The sequence below is a fragment of the Daucus carota genome, chromosome 5, assembly GCF_001625215.2.
Source record: "Daucus carota subsp. sativus chromosome 5, DH1 v3.0, whole genome shotgun sequence".
In the NCBI taxonomy this organism is placed as follows: Eukaryota; Viridiplantae; Streptophyta; class Magnoliopsida; order Apiales; family Apiaceae; genus Daucus; species Daucus carota.
Genome location: NC_030385.2, coordinates 39800533 through 39816796, shown reverse-complemented (window position 1 = coordinate 39816796; position 16264 = coordinate 39800533). Strand labels below are relative to the sequence as shown.

Sequence of the window (16264 nt, the reverse complement as noted above, 5' to 3'; positions counted from 1 at the left end):
TAAGTTTAATTATCAGAATCAGAATTAGAGAAAAGGTTATTGTATCACAATCGTTGTCTAAAATATTATATTGTGAGAAATGACCTAAAATATCACTTATAAACGCACGCTAATAATCTAGTATTTGAATTTCGTTGAAAAACATTACCTAGTGTTATGTTTAGTTTTGAAAATTATTACAAAACATCGTCTTTTCCCACTACATGAAAAATAGCGTTTAGGGTTTGAAAATATTAGACGATCTTGAGTTAAGAAATAGAAAAAGTATGAATGCTCTACAATATAGCGTTTGAGATTGCAAATTGTTAGTGAGGCCACTTTTCTGTTTTGATCTAATCCAGGAAGAAATGATAAATTGAGTCAATAATCCTTAAAATAAAGGAGTTAATAATGTATTATTCAAAGAAAAAACTAATAACATTAAATCTCCACTTCTTAATTATATATATATATATATATATATAATTAAATATAAAATTAAATTGAATTAATGTAATAAATCCTAGTTTTAACTTTTTTACGATTAAAGTCTGATAATTTTCCTAATTTTTACAAGAATAAATTGAAAAAAGAAATAGGTTTTGTGTAGTATCAAGCAGTGTTCTAAAAGTCGTCGATTAATCGGGATTAATCGCCGTTCGGTCGGCCACCGTCTCGATTAAGCATTAATTGTTGAAAAAATCATTTTTTTGAAAAATCGGTCAAAGACGGGATTAATCGGTCAAAAGACGGTAAAATCGGTAAAAATTGGTAAATTTAAAAAAATTAAAAGTCATAGCTAAAAGAATTTAAAAATTAAAAATTAATCTTAAGACACATTGTACTATTGTCTTATGGGATGAATTGATCTAAATATTTAGAAAATGGATATTTTGTGGATAAAATCATTGATTTTTTTAATTTATAGAATTATATGATTATAAATCTATTGTAAATATAAATATAAAATAATATTAAATTGATTCCGATTAGTGCTCCGATTAATCACTCCTATTAATTTCCGATTATCCGATTAATCGCTAGACGGGTTTTGTCGACTAAGTCCGATTTCCGTTTTTTACCCGACGATCAGTGTGAGGCAAATGAAATGGGCTGGTGGGCTAGTGAATAAATAAACAGGTGCATCTGTTGTAGAAAAGGATGTAGGGGAGGCAACAAATAGAAAAGCAACACGTAGACCCACTCATATAAACGGATGCAAACCTATTTATATTCTCATCCCCCCTTATATTTCTTTTCTGTTCCGCCCCAATCTCTCTCCTCTCTCTCTCCACATCTCTCTCTATAAATCTCTCCCAGCTTTACACTCCCAAACAATTCTCAGCACAATTAACACCACTCTCTCCTCGCCGAGATCTGTACTGTCTTAATTTTTCATCAATTTCGCGCACAATTCAACTCCGATTTATCGGATAAATGGCGAGTTCGACGGCGACGAGCGGCGTTTACATCCAAGTCATCGAAGATGTTATCAATAAGATTCGCGATGAGTTTGTTTCTAACGGCGGCCCCGGAGACGCCGTTCTTCTCGAGCTTCAAGGAGTAATTTTTGAACCCTAGATTACTATATGTTGTGTTTGATTTTGTGTTTGTTTGTTGATTGTGTGATTGTGTTGTTGGTGAATTGAAGTTTATTGTGTTTGAATTGTGTGGGAGTTGTTGATTAGGTTTAATTAGGGTTTGATGTTGGATTTTGTGTTTTCTATTGAATTGATGTGGATAGAATTGTGGATATCGAGGTTTTGACTTTTGTGTTGTGGAATTTAGCTGTGGGAAGCCAAGATGATGCAAGCTGGTTCAATATTGGGGCCAATTGAGAGGTCTGCTGCTCCCAGGTTGGCACCTGGAGGTCCGATTACTCCAGTTCATGATCTTAATGTTCCTTATGAAGGGACAGAGGAGTATGAGACACCTACTGCTGATATGCTGTTTCCTCCCGTGAGTTGTCGGACTTTATGGATTGTGTTTTGAGTTTTCTTTGTATTGTAAAAGATGGAACTTTATGTTAAATGTTGTGTTATTGTGTGTGCAGACACCAATGCAGACTCCTATGCAGACACCATTACCGGGGTCGGGTCAGACGCCTTTGCCAGGAACAGTTCAGACACCTGGGACAGCTGAGCTTTATAACATTCCGACGGGTGGTACTCCTTTTACTCCTGGGGAGTACCCTTCTGAGAATGCTGGTGGAGTTTCTGAGATGAAACCTGGACGACCGAGCCAATTTATGGTAGATATTGTGTTATATTTGTTTATGTAGTATATGTTCATGAATTTTTTGCATTAAATGTAATGTTTATTATGGCTATGTAGGGTCTGCTATAATTTTTCTTCGAAACGGAATGTTATTTAGTTTTTGTAAACTTTTTTAATCTTCTGTATGAATGGTGAACAAACAACATTATATATATAGGATTCTATATACAAAGATATCAGAAAGTGACTATTTTACTTTCCTCTTGCAGCAACCACCTGCTCCCTGGTTGAACCAAAGGCCCCCGCTTGATGTTAATGTTGGTAAGGAATTACATATAACTGCATCATAACTTGTTATATGTACCCACTGAATAGCTGTGTATCTGTCAAGACACTATTGCGGAAAGTATATACGTAAAAGATTGATGACATTACATATCCTTTTCAGCTTACGATGAAGGGCGTGAAGAGATTGAGAGAGGAGCTTCTCATGAGCCAACTACGCAGGTGACTATAATCTGTCATTAAGATTGAAAAGATCCTGTCAAAGAGCCAGGGTGGTATACTGGTATTGATGTTTAAAATAGGCAATTTTGCCGTACGTCATATAAGCCCAATATATCTTTGGCATGATTACGTCTACAGGCGGGAGAAAAGTTTTTATGAGCATGTTAAAGGCACAGGCATTGAATTCTGAATATACAGCAATAAAACAAAAACGTTGATGTTTAAAGAAGACAATTTTGACGTGATAGAAGCCCAATAGACATAATAACTTTAATGGGTAAATATTTTAAATAAAAGACACGAAGACATTGAATTCTGAACAGGACAGCAAGAAACAAGTATGATCAGTCAGCAAAAAGATTTACCTTTGGTATTTTCCAAATTTAATGTGCTGATTGTCAAGAAATCTGAAATTGCCTAGATATATCTGATGCAGGGAAAGGTTAAAAGAGGTTTGTACACAGCATGAAGCCTATTTTAGCCAAAGTAGGAGAAATAAATCTTTAATTTTTCAATTATTCTTTAGTTTATAATAAATTCGAATCTTTTAAATATAGAATATCACAACTCTTTTTTGGAACATTTTGAAATCTGGAGAGCAAGTATGATTACTGAATAAAAGAAAACTTGTAGTGACAATGTCTAAATTCCAAATAAGATTTCTACTAGATAACAAATATTATATATCTAAATTCTTGTATTGTCCTAAATATAACAAAGAGTTGACTACATATTTACTTATATCCTTCAATAACCAACTTGACTTTGAATGTTGTTCTAAATAAATGTTATCCTAATCGTCATAAATGATTGCTCAGCTGATACATTATTGTCGAACCTGATCTATAGTGTTGATGATGATGTTATATATGTCTTTACTAATTTAATACTTTGTTAAATGATTTTTACTGCTTTAAAATGTAATAGTGCCAGAATTGATATTGTCATTTGGTTAAATTTTAGGATTTCTTCACAATGTCTGCTGGAAAGCGAAAGAGGGGTGATTTCCCTTCACAATATAATAATGGATATATACCACAACAGGATGGAGCAGGAGATGCTTTATTAGATGCATCGAAGGTGATTACGTTATTTGCCTTTCCATATTATTGTTGTAATACAGTGCGCCGCCAATGAGGTCTTCCGTCATTATATATGTATATATATATATATATATATATATTTGTTTTTGTACTTCACCGCATCATGACTGCCCTAGATGCAATATAGATGTAGTTTGAATATTGAAAAGGATGCTACTAAATGAAAGTTACCAATTGTAAATTTGGAATCACCTCACTCTTCTAATCTAGCAACTTGTAACTTCTGTGACCAATTTAAATTATCATAATAAGACAACTTTGGGATAGTAATTAGAGAACAGAAAATGCATAGTAATCATTCAAGTGGCGACCCTTGTACTAGTGTTGTGACCTTCACAAAAAAAAATTATTAGTTACAAAGTAGAAGTTAATGACCCACTCCAAACTAAAGATGTCAACATGGGGCTACATCCATCTTTTAAAGACATGATAATATAGTTGCTGAGTGAAGATCATTATTTTAGTTGATTGTCAGGGTAAGACACTGCTGGACTTTCTGTATGATTAGCTCAAGCAACATGAGCTAATGTAGGTTGCATAACCTTTTGATGAGTGGTCATGATCCATAGGCTAAGGCGTGATAAGCCTACTAGTGTACATTGGTTTCATCTTTATGGTTACCCTTCAATTTTGCTGTGAGGACTGTTTCTAACTAAAGGTGAATGTTAGTATTATGAAGCTTTGTAAGTGGTTAGAGGTTGGGCTTCATAATGTTTATGGGTGGATAGTAGCCTTTTGGGTAATTAACAAAGTGACCTCAATAGGAAGCTTGTAAAGAGTTGGTATGCACCATATTGACAGAGTAGAACATATTTTCATATTCCATGAGCTTACAATAGTTGGGTCGCGCTCAAGAGAGAACCACTCCTTAAAATAGAACCATAGAACCACTAGGGTTCTGCTGCAGAACCCTAAATTTTAAATAGATTTTTAGGATCTAAATCTAAAATACATGTTTTTTTCATGTTTTTTCATCGTTGTGTGTGTTCAAAAATAATTTAAAAATGTAATCCATAGATATTGCATTTTTTTTGTGAAGTTCTGCTGCAGAACCCCAACTAATACTTAAGTTCTGCTGCAGAACCCTTACTTAACAAAGTAAGGGTTCTATGGTTCTCTCTCTAATGGTTCTCTCTGGAACATGACCCTACAATAGTTAATTGATGGATATCTACTGTGTTACAGGATGAGTCTCCAAATATTTATAAACTAGGGAATAAATATAAAAAAATGCAGGGAGAACTATTTCAGGTAGAGAATATGACACAATTAGAGCCCATAGCTTCTAGTTCGATTTTACCACTATTTGACTAAAAATAATAATGACGGGTTGCGAATCATCCCATCCAATTTTCGAGATAATAGAAGATGATTATGAGAGATGATGATTCTTTTGCGTACGGTGCTGTTTTGTACCCAGTTCCTGAACAATTTAATAACTACTTGAGATAGAGAGGTTAAGTCTGCCTATTATGTTCTATGCTCTAAATATATATGGGTACATATATGTTGGGACTTGTATATTGTTTTATTTATGCTGCCTACGTCACAGCTATATGTAAGTTTCATTTATGTGGCATATGGACCTTCTGTTGACTTGATCATCTATCCATTTATTATTTTGCATGTTCATTTTTCTTATGGTCATCTCCTTCTCCTATATGTTTTAGTTTTGGTAGATAAATATTCTCGGGGGTCATTTTTTAAACAAGGCTTCATTTCTCAGGAGGCCACAGCTGCTAATCTAGAGTTTGGAAGAGGTGTAAGCATGTCTTCTAGGATTCCACAAGTGGATGGACCTACTCCTGATCCATATGATGATGCACTCTCGACACCAAATGTGAGCCGTTTCTTTTATAAATCTGTGAAAAAGTTAATTAATTAGTTATGGGCTTTTTCATGTTTTTCCTTACAAAATATAGAGCTGTTTCTTTTAAGCTATAGAGTTTTAATTTTTTTTCGCTTGTGAATTTTTTCGCTGCTGCTCGCTGTTTAAAATTTAACATGTGAGTTTTTATTTAGAACATATATATAATATTATAATATTCAGGGTCTAAAAATTAACAGGGCTTTAGAATTTTGGGGACATAAGAAGCTTTCTACTTGTGCAGGTTCTCTCTGCTGTTGTTGGGGGTGTAACTAGACCCCATACTGAAAATTTAAAATTGTAACTCTTGAAGAATGTTGCCCTTCACGTTAATTCCCTATTGATATAATCTAAAGTATTAATTGTTGGATCAAATTGTTTTTGCACCTACTGAATAAAGGCTGGTACCTTCCTTGATGTCCTATTGGCCTAACTTCTTTGATCTCTCAGTTTGCTTACTCATCTTTGTCCTATTTTTTGTTTGAACTTCCTTTTCTTTTTCTGCAATCCCTCTTTATCTCTCTATTGGCATTTTTTTATTAATTTACAAGCATCATGTATCACGTTCCATTTTTCTCCTGTAAAAGACACAGTCTTTGCTTCAAACCAACATGGTAACTTTGTAAAATAGCTTCGTGCTGTCAAATTTGTTCTGTGCCACCTCTTATCAAAAATAGAGGAACCTATTCATAATTTGTAAACATAATTAATCACATTTTTCTCTAGAGTTATAGAATTCGTTGAGCAAATTTGGAAATTTGAAGTTTAATGTGTATATCTTTCTTACTCTCTCCTAGTAATAGTATTTTGCTAGCTATGGAAATTGGAACCATTAGACTTAAGATAAGCCGAGAAACTTTATTAGAGAATTATAAGGTTTATGACTTTGAATCTTGAGTGGTATAACATTATATAACAGACATCATGATAAGTTACATGGTCCGATAATCTTCTTATTACTGTTTGATAATGTAAGAAGCTGCTTGATGAAATATAAAGTATATATTCTTATTAATATACTAATGGGATTTTTGACTATCTATTGAAGATATTCAATTATCAAGGAGTTGTCAACGAAGACTATAATATAGTGAACACTCCAGCTCCAGGTAATGACATTTCATGCTGTATGGTTATATTCGAGGGGTCTCATCTGTTAACTATAACTCTGTTTTTAACGTCTCATTAGAGCTACAAGCAGCAACCCCAGCAGCTGTCGCCCAGAATGACGTTCTAGATGAGGAGGATGATGATGAACCTTTGAATGAGAATGATGATGATGACGATTTGGATGATGTAGATCAAGGAGAGGACCTAAATACACAACATTTGGTTCTTGCTCAGTTTGACAAGGTAGTATGATTTGTATTTTGCATATGGATATGATTTATTTTTTCCTCTCTCATAAAACAGACTGAGTTATCAGAGCTATGCTGTTGTAGTCCTTTGAAATAATATTATACTCTGTGTTCAGGTTACTCGAACCAAGAGCAAGTGGAAGTGCACTTTGAAGGATGGCATTATGCACATTAACAACAAAGACATCCTGTTCAATAAGGTGTGGTTTTTTTGTATTTAAATGTTCACTTCGAATCATAAAAGTTTGACTTGGATCCTTGAATAAAAGAATTCGGGAAACTAATCCTTAAAGTAATTTTTGTTGTTGAGTCCTTCCCTAAGAAAATGGCAGGTTAAGATTATATATTCAGTGTGGCACTTTTATACATAACCTAGTACATAATATATTAAGGGAAATGGAAGTGTGGCAATTTTGTGGTTCAACAATTATTATTCTTTCAGCCTTTCTGATTTTGGATAAAAAGTCTTCTCTTCCAGAAATATTTTCTTTGTAGGGTTTTTAGATCATCTTTCCATTTATGTCTATCAGCACAAATGAGACATATTGTACTCAATAGAAGGCTAAAACTGCTCTTTTTTTACCGGAGTCTAGTATAATATAAAATGCAAAATGATTTAGTAATGAATTAAAAGAAGTGCGACCTTAAGTGGTTACTCTAAATAAAAAACCAAAGTTAAATAATAAAATTTCAACATCTGTCCTAATTGATGCATGTCATATATCTATTCATAATGACTTAATTAGAATGTTGAAGGATTAGTTTCCCATGTTCATTTGTCCAGAGGATCAAAGCTTAGAGATTCAGTAAGATGATTTACCCTATTACTCCGATAAACAAGAGTTTGTGTTATCAATTCTTTTTCGCTGCTATATCCATTTATGGGTTTGGTTCTTTTCATCAGGCAAATGGAGAGTTTGATTTCTAATTATTCTGGAAGTGCGTCTAATGAGATAGCAGCTGGCCATTGGATAGCAAGTCTGGCGGTTTAGATGGGTGTGTCTCGTAGTTTGTGTTTACTTATATTATTAAGTGAGAACTCTGAGGAACACTTAGCAAAAAGAAAAAGAAAAAAAAAACGAGAACACAGGTGATCAGAATGATGAACTGTTGGTTGGCCAGATGTACATAAATGATGAGATTGTTTTTTGGCCGTAGATGGATGTTTCAGCGAATTTCTTGAAGATTGTTACTTGCTTATGGGATATGTAGTGCATATTACATTCTGGGATGTTTTTGTTAATTCAACTTGAACCGTATCAATTCTCTTTGCATATTTCATTGAAAAAAAATCAGCTTAATATTTAAATGTGCCGCAGTGGGAGAAAATTATATCATCAGTCTTGTCTCCATGCTGCAATATGTGTCTTGTGAAGCTTAAATTTTATAGTGAGTGTGAAAGGTGTTCAAATACTTGGGACAATAGGCAGATATGGGGCAAGTACATGGGTTGTTATACAGCTCGACTTTAATGGTTGTTATACAGCTCGACTTTAATGGTTTCTGTTTGAATTTGTTTTCCCAAAAGTTGTATTTACGATTTCAAAAACAAAAAATTGCTTTTATTTGTGTTTTTGGGAATATTATTGTCACAGAAAACAGAATTTTGGTACAACTTCATACTGACTTTTTTTCAAATGTGAGGTTGTTGCAACTGGTTTACGTATCCTGAAGTTTTTGCAGTGGACAAATTAGTCCGATCATTGCTTTTATTAGGGGATGGGGTACATTGGTTTTATTAGGGAAACATGTCAGAGCAGATTTATAGTATAGGCCATAGGACAATTTTACTACTGATTTCACTTCACAGCATAACATTAATAATAATTTGATGTCAGAGAACAAATTTAAGCTAGAGCTGCAATAGAACAAATTAATTACATGAGATTGAAAAATCCAACTCGGACCAGGATTAACAGGTAACTCATGTCTAATTTAACTCTTTCATAATTCCTCCGTCTCAATTTATAAGTCTCTTTTGCGTTTTGCTTTCCCAAGAGTCAAATTGACTAATTTTTAACCAGCTATTAAAAAATATGTATTTGTTATTTTACAAAATAAAAAGTTACATATTAAAATAGACTTGATTTACCTTTTGATGATATTTTTTAAAAAATTTTCAATTATATAATATCTAAAAATTTCAGTTAAAATATAGTCAATTTGACTAGTCAAAAAAGACTTATATACTGAGACGGGGGAGTATTTCACACTTGCGTGCTATTATGTACCCATGCGTATCGTTCATGATACAGATGCTTATCAAACTTTTTCTAGTCCACATTAATTTTTTTAAGCGATTCACTTTAACCTCGACATGATTAAAAAATGGATTAATTATCTAGTTGGTCATTGAACTGAATTTAATGTATCAAGTTGGTCATTGAACTGAAAACGGTATCAAGATGGTTACTAAAATCACCATAAAGATCAAACAAATACCTCAGAGTACAAGTTTTATATTTTTTATAGGGATTATATCCAACGTTATTATTGTTTTGTTATTTATTTGTATATAATCAGGTAGGAAATTATATACATAAATCATTGAATTATATATATATATATTGATGCATCTGAATTATCTGGTACGTGCTGATGTGATTACTAATATATAATAAGATAAGAGGTTATATTGAATTATATATATTTAAATACCGATGCATGTGAATTATCTGAATGTGAATTATCTGATACGTTCAGATGTAATTTCGGGATTGTATTTATTCAGAGTGTTGCAACAATTGTTATAAAAACTATTTAAATTCCGGAAGTTGTTATTTATTTCTGAAAATCAATTTTTATTTCGGATTAAACTTATTTATAATATTATTACAAATGTTGATGTTTAAATTGCAGAGATTATTTTTTTATTATAAATTGTCGGTGACTATAAATTAATGGATTTTTTTTAAGTCACTGTATATTTATTGAATAAAGTTGTATTTATTAAAATGCTCAGTAAAAAAAAAGAAAACTAATCTCGATCTAATTATATACAAAGAGGATTATCAGATTGGGAGCCAAAAGTTTCTTACGAAGATAAATGTTTTTCACGAAAAATAATTAAATATTATTGACTAATTCTAATCTAATATTATGTACAATTGACTAATTATAATATCGCATTAACATTCTAGAATAAATTTTTAGAGTTCCGAAGACATAGACAGATGCGACCTCAGGTTTTGATACTAACTACTTAAAAACATGATGGACTTGAGCTTTTGAAATTATACTCCGGTAAAAGATTAATTTCAAAATAAAATTTCATGACGTTGTATCTCAGATGCACCTTGAATGATATATGGGGAAATGTTGTACAAGTTAAACCTCAAGGTTGAAGGATCACGAAACAAGTTATATCATCTAAATTTGATGATTTGACAAGTTGACATTTTGACAAACAACTGTTGTTTTGACGAATGAATTTTATTATTTAGAAAAAAGATTTGTTGTTGATTTTCAGATCACTCGACTTTAGGAGATATTTTAGTTTGATTAAATTAAATGTTTTAAATTGTGATTGAATTATAATTGAAATTATAATTCTAAATTATTTAATTTATACTATTATCCGGCTTATATTTAAAGGTATATTATTGTTGTGTTATTTGTTTATATATAATTAGATAGGAGATTATATACGTAAATCATTGGATTATATATGTGTATATACCGATGCATGTGAATTATCTGACACGTACGGATGTGATTATTTGTTCATTATCATTATTTTATTTGACATATTTGATTTTATTTTTGTTATTTTTGTGGGGCGATCAAAGCTGTTGACCAAAGATGTGAGACTAGATGACGTTTGGATTCAAATAAATATTTTGCCGCGGTGGAAGTTAGAAGGTGACTAAATCATTATTTTCATGTTGCATTCGATTCAATTAAAATTGACGGGTTCACGTAAAATTTAAATCAATTTTATTGGATATAGAAAAAATCGAGTGTGATTATTTTGAATCGTATTCAATTTGATTTGATATTTATTACTTAAATATATAATATAATAAGGGTTATGTTCATCTTACAATTCTTAGTCATTGAACTCCGAGTCTTATTTCTAGTATTAATTAGGTTCCCTTGCAGAATTGCACATGCAAAAAATGTTGTATTTATATATGAGAATAAGGAATATCAGATTAACCTTATATAAACAGTGTTCTTATATCAGGTTAAACTACACGCTTTTTTCTCTTTTATACGCATTCGTCTATATTCTTTTTTAAGATACCAAGAGTTCAGTTCATAAACACAAAACAACAAATGTATACCATATAATTTATGTATAACATAAATCCGAACAACATGCACTAGGTCCTCGGTTTCAGAGTTTAACCTCGTATAAGAAATATCAGGTTTATCTGATATTCCATTTTCTCTTTATATATTATATTTTGAAATAATCAAATTATTTTTGAACAAACAACGATGCCAAAAATGTATATTTAGATTTGATGTAAAGAATCTATCTAAAATTTGGGGCTCAGCAGTAAAACTTAAATGATTCTAACACTTCATTTTAAAGGATTGATTTTTCTTAAACACGAGACTCAGGAATATATTTAATTAGATGTTTTATGAAATTATATTCTTGAAATCCACACGTGTTTGATTTAGATTTTAAAAAATATATTCAAATTTTCAAGTTTTAATTAAGAGTACAAATTATCCTAAAAATTTGATGATATTAAATAGGAATTTCAAATTATGTCTAAAAATCTGGTATATTGAGATATTGAAAATTCATTACAATTAAATGATAATATTTTTGATTTTATTAAATAATAAATTTTAAGAGATTGTTATAAGTATTTTATATTTATAGAGATCCCACGAAATTTTTTGATATTAGGAATTATTTTGTGTTTGTTCAAATTCACGGACTCTGCAATAGCAATTACTAATTAACCTAATATCCACTAATCACTATGATCCACATGGAATCAAATTCAAATATAATTCCTTAGAATTAGAGGGGTGTATTGGATTGAGATATTAAAGATTTTTTTTGCATTCATGAAATCCGAGGGTATTCGATTGAGATTGTTTGAAATCCATTAAAATCTTGATGTATTCAATTGGGATTTTAAATTATGCTACAAAATCTGGTGGTATTCAATTGGGATTTTAAATTATGCTTTAAAATCCGATGGTATTCAATTGGGATTGTTTAAAATGCATTAAAATCTGATGGTATTAAATCTGATGGTATTCAAATGCTGATGGATTTTTTTTCATTTCATAAAATGATGGATTTTGTGGCATTGTTCAGTGTATTATAAGTTTTTTGAAATCCCACCAAAATTAATGGGATTTTGAAGCATTGTACTTAGATCCTATCAACTCTGCGACATTTTATCAAGAATCCGCACAAAATCAAAATCTCATACTTCGTGTATTACTACTACATTCATTAGATTCCGAATTGAATATGCCCTCAACCTAAAAAATTGAGTACTTTTACGTCCGAGCCGTAATAATCTGAAACCACAAAAATCATCCATGTTAAAACAGCTCAAGCTGTATTCTCTCCCTCATAATCGGAAGTAGCATTTCTCAACCTCCTTTGAATAACCTCTACAATTTATCTCAACTCAATTTGCCATGCAATAAAGAAACCCCGCAGCTCCCATTTCTTAAATTCTCTCGGGAATATTCAAGAAGATGCTCAAGAACTCTGGCGGCAACTCGTTTATGAAGGTGACTAATCTACAATCCTGCAATGTTTTCTTCAAGAAACGTTTCGCACATTACGATTCTGAATTGTTGGTTTGGTGGTGCTTGATAGATTAAACAATTTGATGAGGAAACAAATTCAGTTGCTTCTTTTGAATCCACGTCTTTTGAGGATTTTAATTGGTCTTCTGTTATTTTACCGTGAGTGCTTCTTTCATTTTTCTTTATTTTTATTTTTGTAAATTTAGGGATGATTTTGCAAAATTATTCACGAATTTCTCTTGTAAGAACGTTGTTAATCTTTATCATCAGGTTGTTTATGGATAGTTTTGTTGGTCCGGTATGGAATGAACTTATAATTTGTATGCGAGTGAATAATTCAGGTTTCTGTTCCCGGCTTTGGGCGGCTTGTTATATGGCTATGACGTAGGTGCAACCTCTGGTGCTACCATTTCGTTGCAGGTGCACGTTTAGTCTGTTATAGGCTCCCGGTTGCTTTTCAATATCACGCGTTAAATTTGTTTCCCAGACTCTGTATTAGGTATTTGTCTCAAAGTGAATTCTCTTCTGGTTCATGATTTTACAGTCACCTAAGCTTAGTGGCACAACTTGGTTCAACCTTGCACCTTTCCAACTTGGTCTTGTTGTACGTTCACTCTCTCGGAGTCATATTGTTGTATACACAATTCCTTTAATTTTTGATCATGCATAAATGTAGGTCCTCTTCTGAGTGCAGGTAAGCGGCTCCCTTTATGGAGCTTTATTTGGTTCAGTTCTCATCTACCCAATTGCTGATGTAATAGGTGATTTATTGCCTAATAGCAGATGTGTAATTTTATTTTTATTTTTTCTCAAATTGCAAGATTCTGCATGTCACATTTTAGATATTCTTATCATCTCTGAATTAGTGAATTGTCTTTTTTTCAGGGAGGAGGAGAGAGCTTATGCTAGCAGCCATATTTTACCTGCTTGGTGGTCTTACAGCAGCATATGCTCCAAGCCTTATTATTCTTTTGCTTGGTCGTGTAATCTACGGCTTTGGCATTGGTCTGGTGAGATTCCCTGGAGATACGCATTGCTTTCTGGTTCAATGTGATTTTCTGGAACATTTTTCAATCAGATAATCTGATTCAGATTGATAGCGTTTTACAGGCTTTGCACGGGGCTCCTCTATATATATCAGAGACTTGTCCATCTCAAATTCGTGGAACTCTAATTTCTCTGAAAGAACTATTAATAGTATTGGGAATGTTGGTAAGATGTGTTGAACTTGTTGACACCTTTCATCCTCAACCCAAACTGTTCAGATGTACTTTAAACTGTATTGAATGTTTCTTCAGTTGGGCTATTTTGTAGGTAGTTTTGAAATAAATAAAGTTGGAGGGTGGCGCTACATGTTCGGACTTAGTGCTCCAATTGCTTTGGTCATAGGATTAGGTACATGGACTCTACCTCCTTCTCCACGTTGGTTACTTTTAAGAGAAGTTCGAGGTAATGGGGCAAGAGAAAATTACAAAGAGGAGGCTATTTTTGCATTGAGCAAACTTAGAGGCAGACCTCCTGGTGATAAATTATCTGCAATGGAAATTGATGATGCGCTCACTTCACTAAAGTCTCAATCTGATAAGCCAGAATCTGAGGGGAGTTTCCTAGATGTGGTTCAAGGGCCAAATTTTAAAGCATTTATAATTGGTGGGGGTCTGGTCCTGTTTCAACAGGTAAATGTTGTCCTTGGCATATAGTTCTATCTCATTTGCTTTCTGTTCAGTTTTTTCTATCAAGTCTTGTGAGTTTTTTCTACCATAAATAAGATAATTAGGTAAATATACTAACATTCCACATGACTACAACAGATAACAGGACAACCAAGCGTTCTCTATTATGCGGGTTCAATCCTTCAGGTATTTGATGGTTGTGACTTGTGAGGCAAATTCTGTAACTTTCTTATGTTATGCTTTCGTGCAATCTTCTCATCCTCCCTCAGAATCAAATATAACTCACCTAATCAGATTCAATCACCCTCACTCAAACCCAAAAAAGTGATACATGTGAATATGTGATTATCTAATAATTAAAAAAAATTGAAGATATTGGTACTGGTACTTTCTAAATTGTCTATAATATCAAAATGAATGAAGGCATTTTGATGTATCTGTAATTGTGTGATTATGCTATTGAAGACTGCAGGATTCTCTGCGGCTTCTGATGCAACGAAAGTCTCAGTCCTTATTGGTGTCTTCAAGGTATGTGACTTGAATTTCAGCTCGGGAAAATGAGAACAAATTCAGGTTCTTTTATATGTTATTTTATTTATGTATCTGCAGTTGGTGATGACAGGAATAGCTGTTGTTCAAGTTGATAAGCTAGGCAGAAAACCATTGCTAATTGGAGGTGTCAGTGGAATAGTATGCGACTAATCACTTCATCCTCATTTAAATTCTAGCCTGTATGCACATGTGTATTGTATCTAAACAGAAAATGATGGAAAGTTATGTTATTGTTTCCTTCTATTTCGTGCTGCAGACCATTTCGTTATTTCTCCTTTCAGCATATTTCAAAGTCCTGCAACGGTTCCCTGCAGTTGCTTTGATTTCTCTTCTTATGTATGTTGGCTGCTACCAGGTATTGGCACTGTGATGTCTTCATTTTTATTCATCTGAGTGATGTTCATGCACTACTGGCAAAATAAGTGTGTGTTTCTCTGTAAAACTAGTTATCTACTACTTGTTTTCTTACATTGAATTTTGAAGAGGTAGAGAAAAATGTAATTTTCTTTATAAAGTGGCCATCATTTGTTATTGTATTTTTCTGTCAGTTGCTGAATTGAATTCAGGTTGTGTGTCTAATCTCTACTGTATTATGAATGTATTATTAGGCATCTTTTGGACCAATTAGTTGGCTTATGGTGTCCGAGGTATTCCCACTTCGAACAAGAGGGAGGGGCATTAGTCTTGCAGTTTTTACAAACTTCGGTTCAAATGCAGTTGTAACCCTAGCTTTTCCAGCATTGAAGGTATTGTGTACATTGCCCTGAATCTTTTAGTCCATTGATTCTAGACCAAGATTATAAACGTCTGTTGCACATATCCATTCATCTTTCCCTTGGTTCTTCAGGAATATTTGGGTGCTGGAAACATATTTTTACTTTTTGGAGTAATTTCTCTCGTTGCACTTGCATTTGTCATATTCCAAGTCCCGGAAACAAAGGGTTTGACCTTGGAAGAAATTGAAAGAAAAATCTTGACTTGAAAGCTAATCAAGCAATAATCAACATTACATATTTCAATTTTTCTGTAGGCAATGAAGGTTTCTTAGTGGCATGTAAATTTCTCCAGTCTCTAGTGTATTACATTTAACATGGTTTGCTTTAGTTATTTTTTATCTTGTTTCTTGCAAGTAAATACCAAATTAATCTTTTACTTTGTCATCAACTATTTTCTAATCTTTTGTCAATCCAGCTTTCGGTCATTAGCAAATAACCAACAGCGAAAATCTGGAATCTGTAATATTTCAATATTATGCTAATGTTGTTTGGTGGAGCT

At 32.7% G+C, this 16264-nt stretch overlaps 2 protein-coding genes across 2 annotated transcripts; both read left to right on the top strand.

Annotated features, from left to right (window-relative positions):
- The first annotated feature begins 1193 nt into the window (after window positions 1–1193).
- On the top strand, window positions 1194–8294 carry LOC108224071 (transcription initiation factor IIA large subunit). Its single transcript, XM_017398620.2, has 11 exons — window positions 1194–1542; window positions 1768–1938; window positions 2033–2230; window positions 2466–2517; window positions 2645–2703; window positions 3667–3783; window positions 5533–5646; window positions 6722–6782; window positions 6863–7026; window positions 7148–7231; window positions 7936–8294. The coding sequence occupies exons 1-11, from the start codon at window positions 1417–1419 to the stop codon at window positions 7957–7959; spliced, it is 1170 nt and encodes a 389-aa protein (XP_017254109.1). The 5' UTR covers window positions 1194–1416; the 3' UTR covers window positions 7960–8294.
- A 4198-nt stretch (window positions 8295–12492) lies between these two features.
- LOC108222067 (D-xylose-proton symporter-like 3, chloroplastic) lies at window positions 12493–16153 on the top strand. The gene is made up of 14 exons (XM_017395953.2): window positions 12493–12746; window positions 12835–12923; window positions 13106–13184; window positions 13309–13368; window positions 13459–13525; window positions 13650–13774; window positions 13875–13976; window positions 14063–14440; window positions 14576–14623; window positions 14903–14965; window positions 15047–15127; window positions 15246–15344; window positions 15598–15735; window positions 15837–16153. Exons 1-14 carry the CDS (start codon window positions 12711–12713, stop codon window positions 15969–15971), a joined length of 1500 nt encoding a protein of 499 aa, XP_017251442.1. The 5' UTR covers window positions 12493–12710; the 3' UTR covers window positions 15972–16153.
- Window positions 16154–16264: the final 111 nt, after the last annotated feature.

Bases quoted from the DNA above. Each gene is read 5' to 3' on its own strand.
- LOC108224071 (XM_017398620.2), top strand. From the start codon at position 1,417: ATGGCGAGTTCGACGGCGACGAGCGGCGTTTACATCCAAGTCATCGAA. The intron at 3,784-5,532 runs GTGATTACGTTA...TTCATTTCTCAG, and splicing joins CTTTATTAGATGCATCGAAG to GAGGCCACAGCTGCTAATCT. The intron at 5,647-6,721 runs GTGAGCCGTTTC...TATCTATTGAAG, and splicing joins ATGCACTCTCGACACCAAAT to ATATTCAATTATCAAGGAGT.
- LOC108222067 (XM_017395953.2), top strand. From the start codon at position 12,711: ATGCTCAAGAACTCTGGCGGCAACTCGTTTATGAAG. The intron at 12,747-12,834 runs GTGACTAATCTA...GGTGCTTGATAG, and splicing joins GCGGCAACTCGTTTATGAAG to ATTAAACAATTTGATGAGGA. The intron at 15,345-15,597 runs GTATTGGCACTG...ATGTATTATTAG, and splicing joins TGTATGTTGGCTGCTACCAG to GCATCTTTTGGACCAATTAG.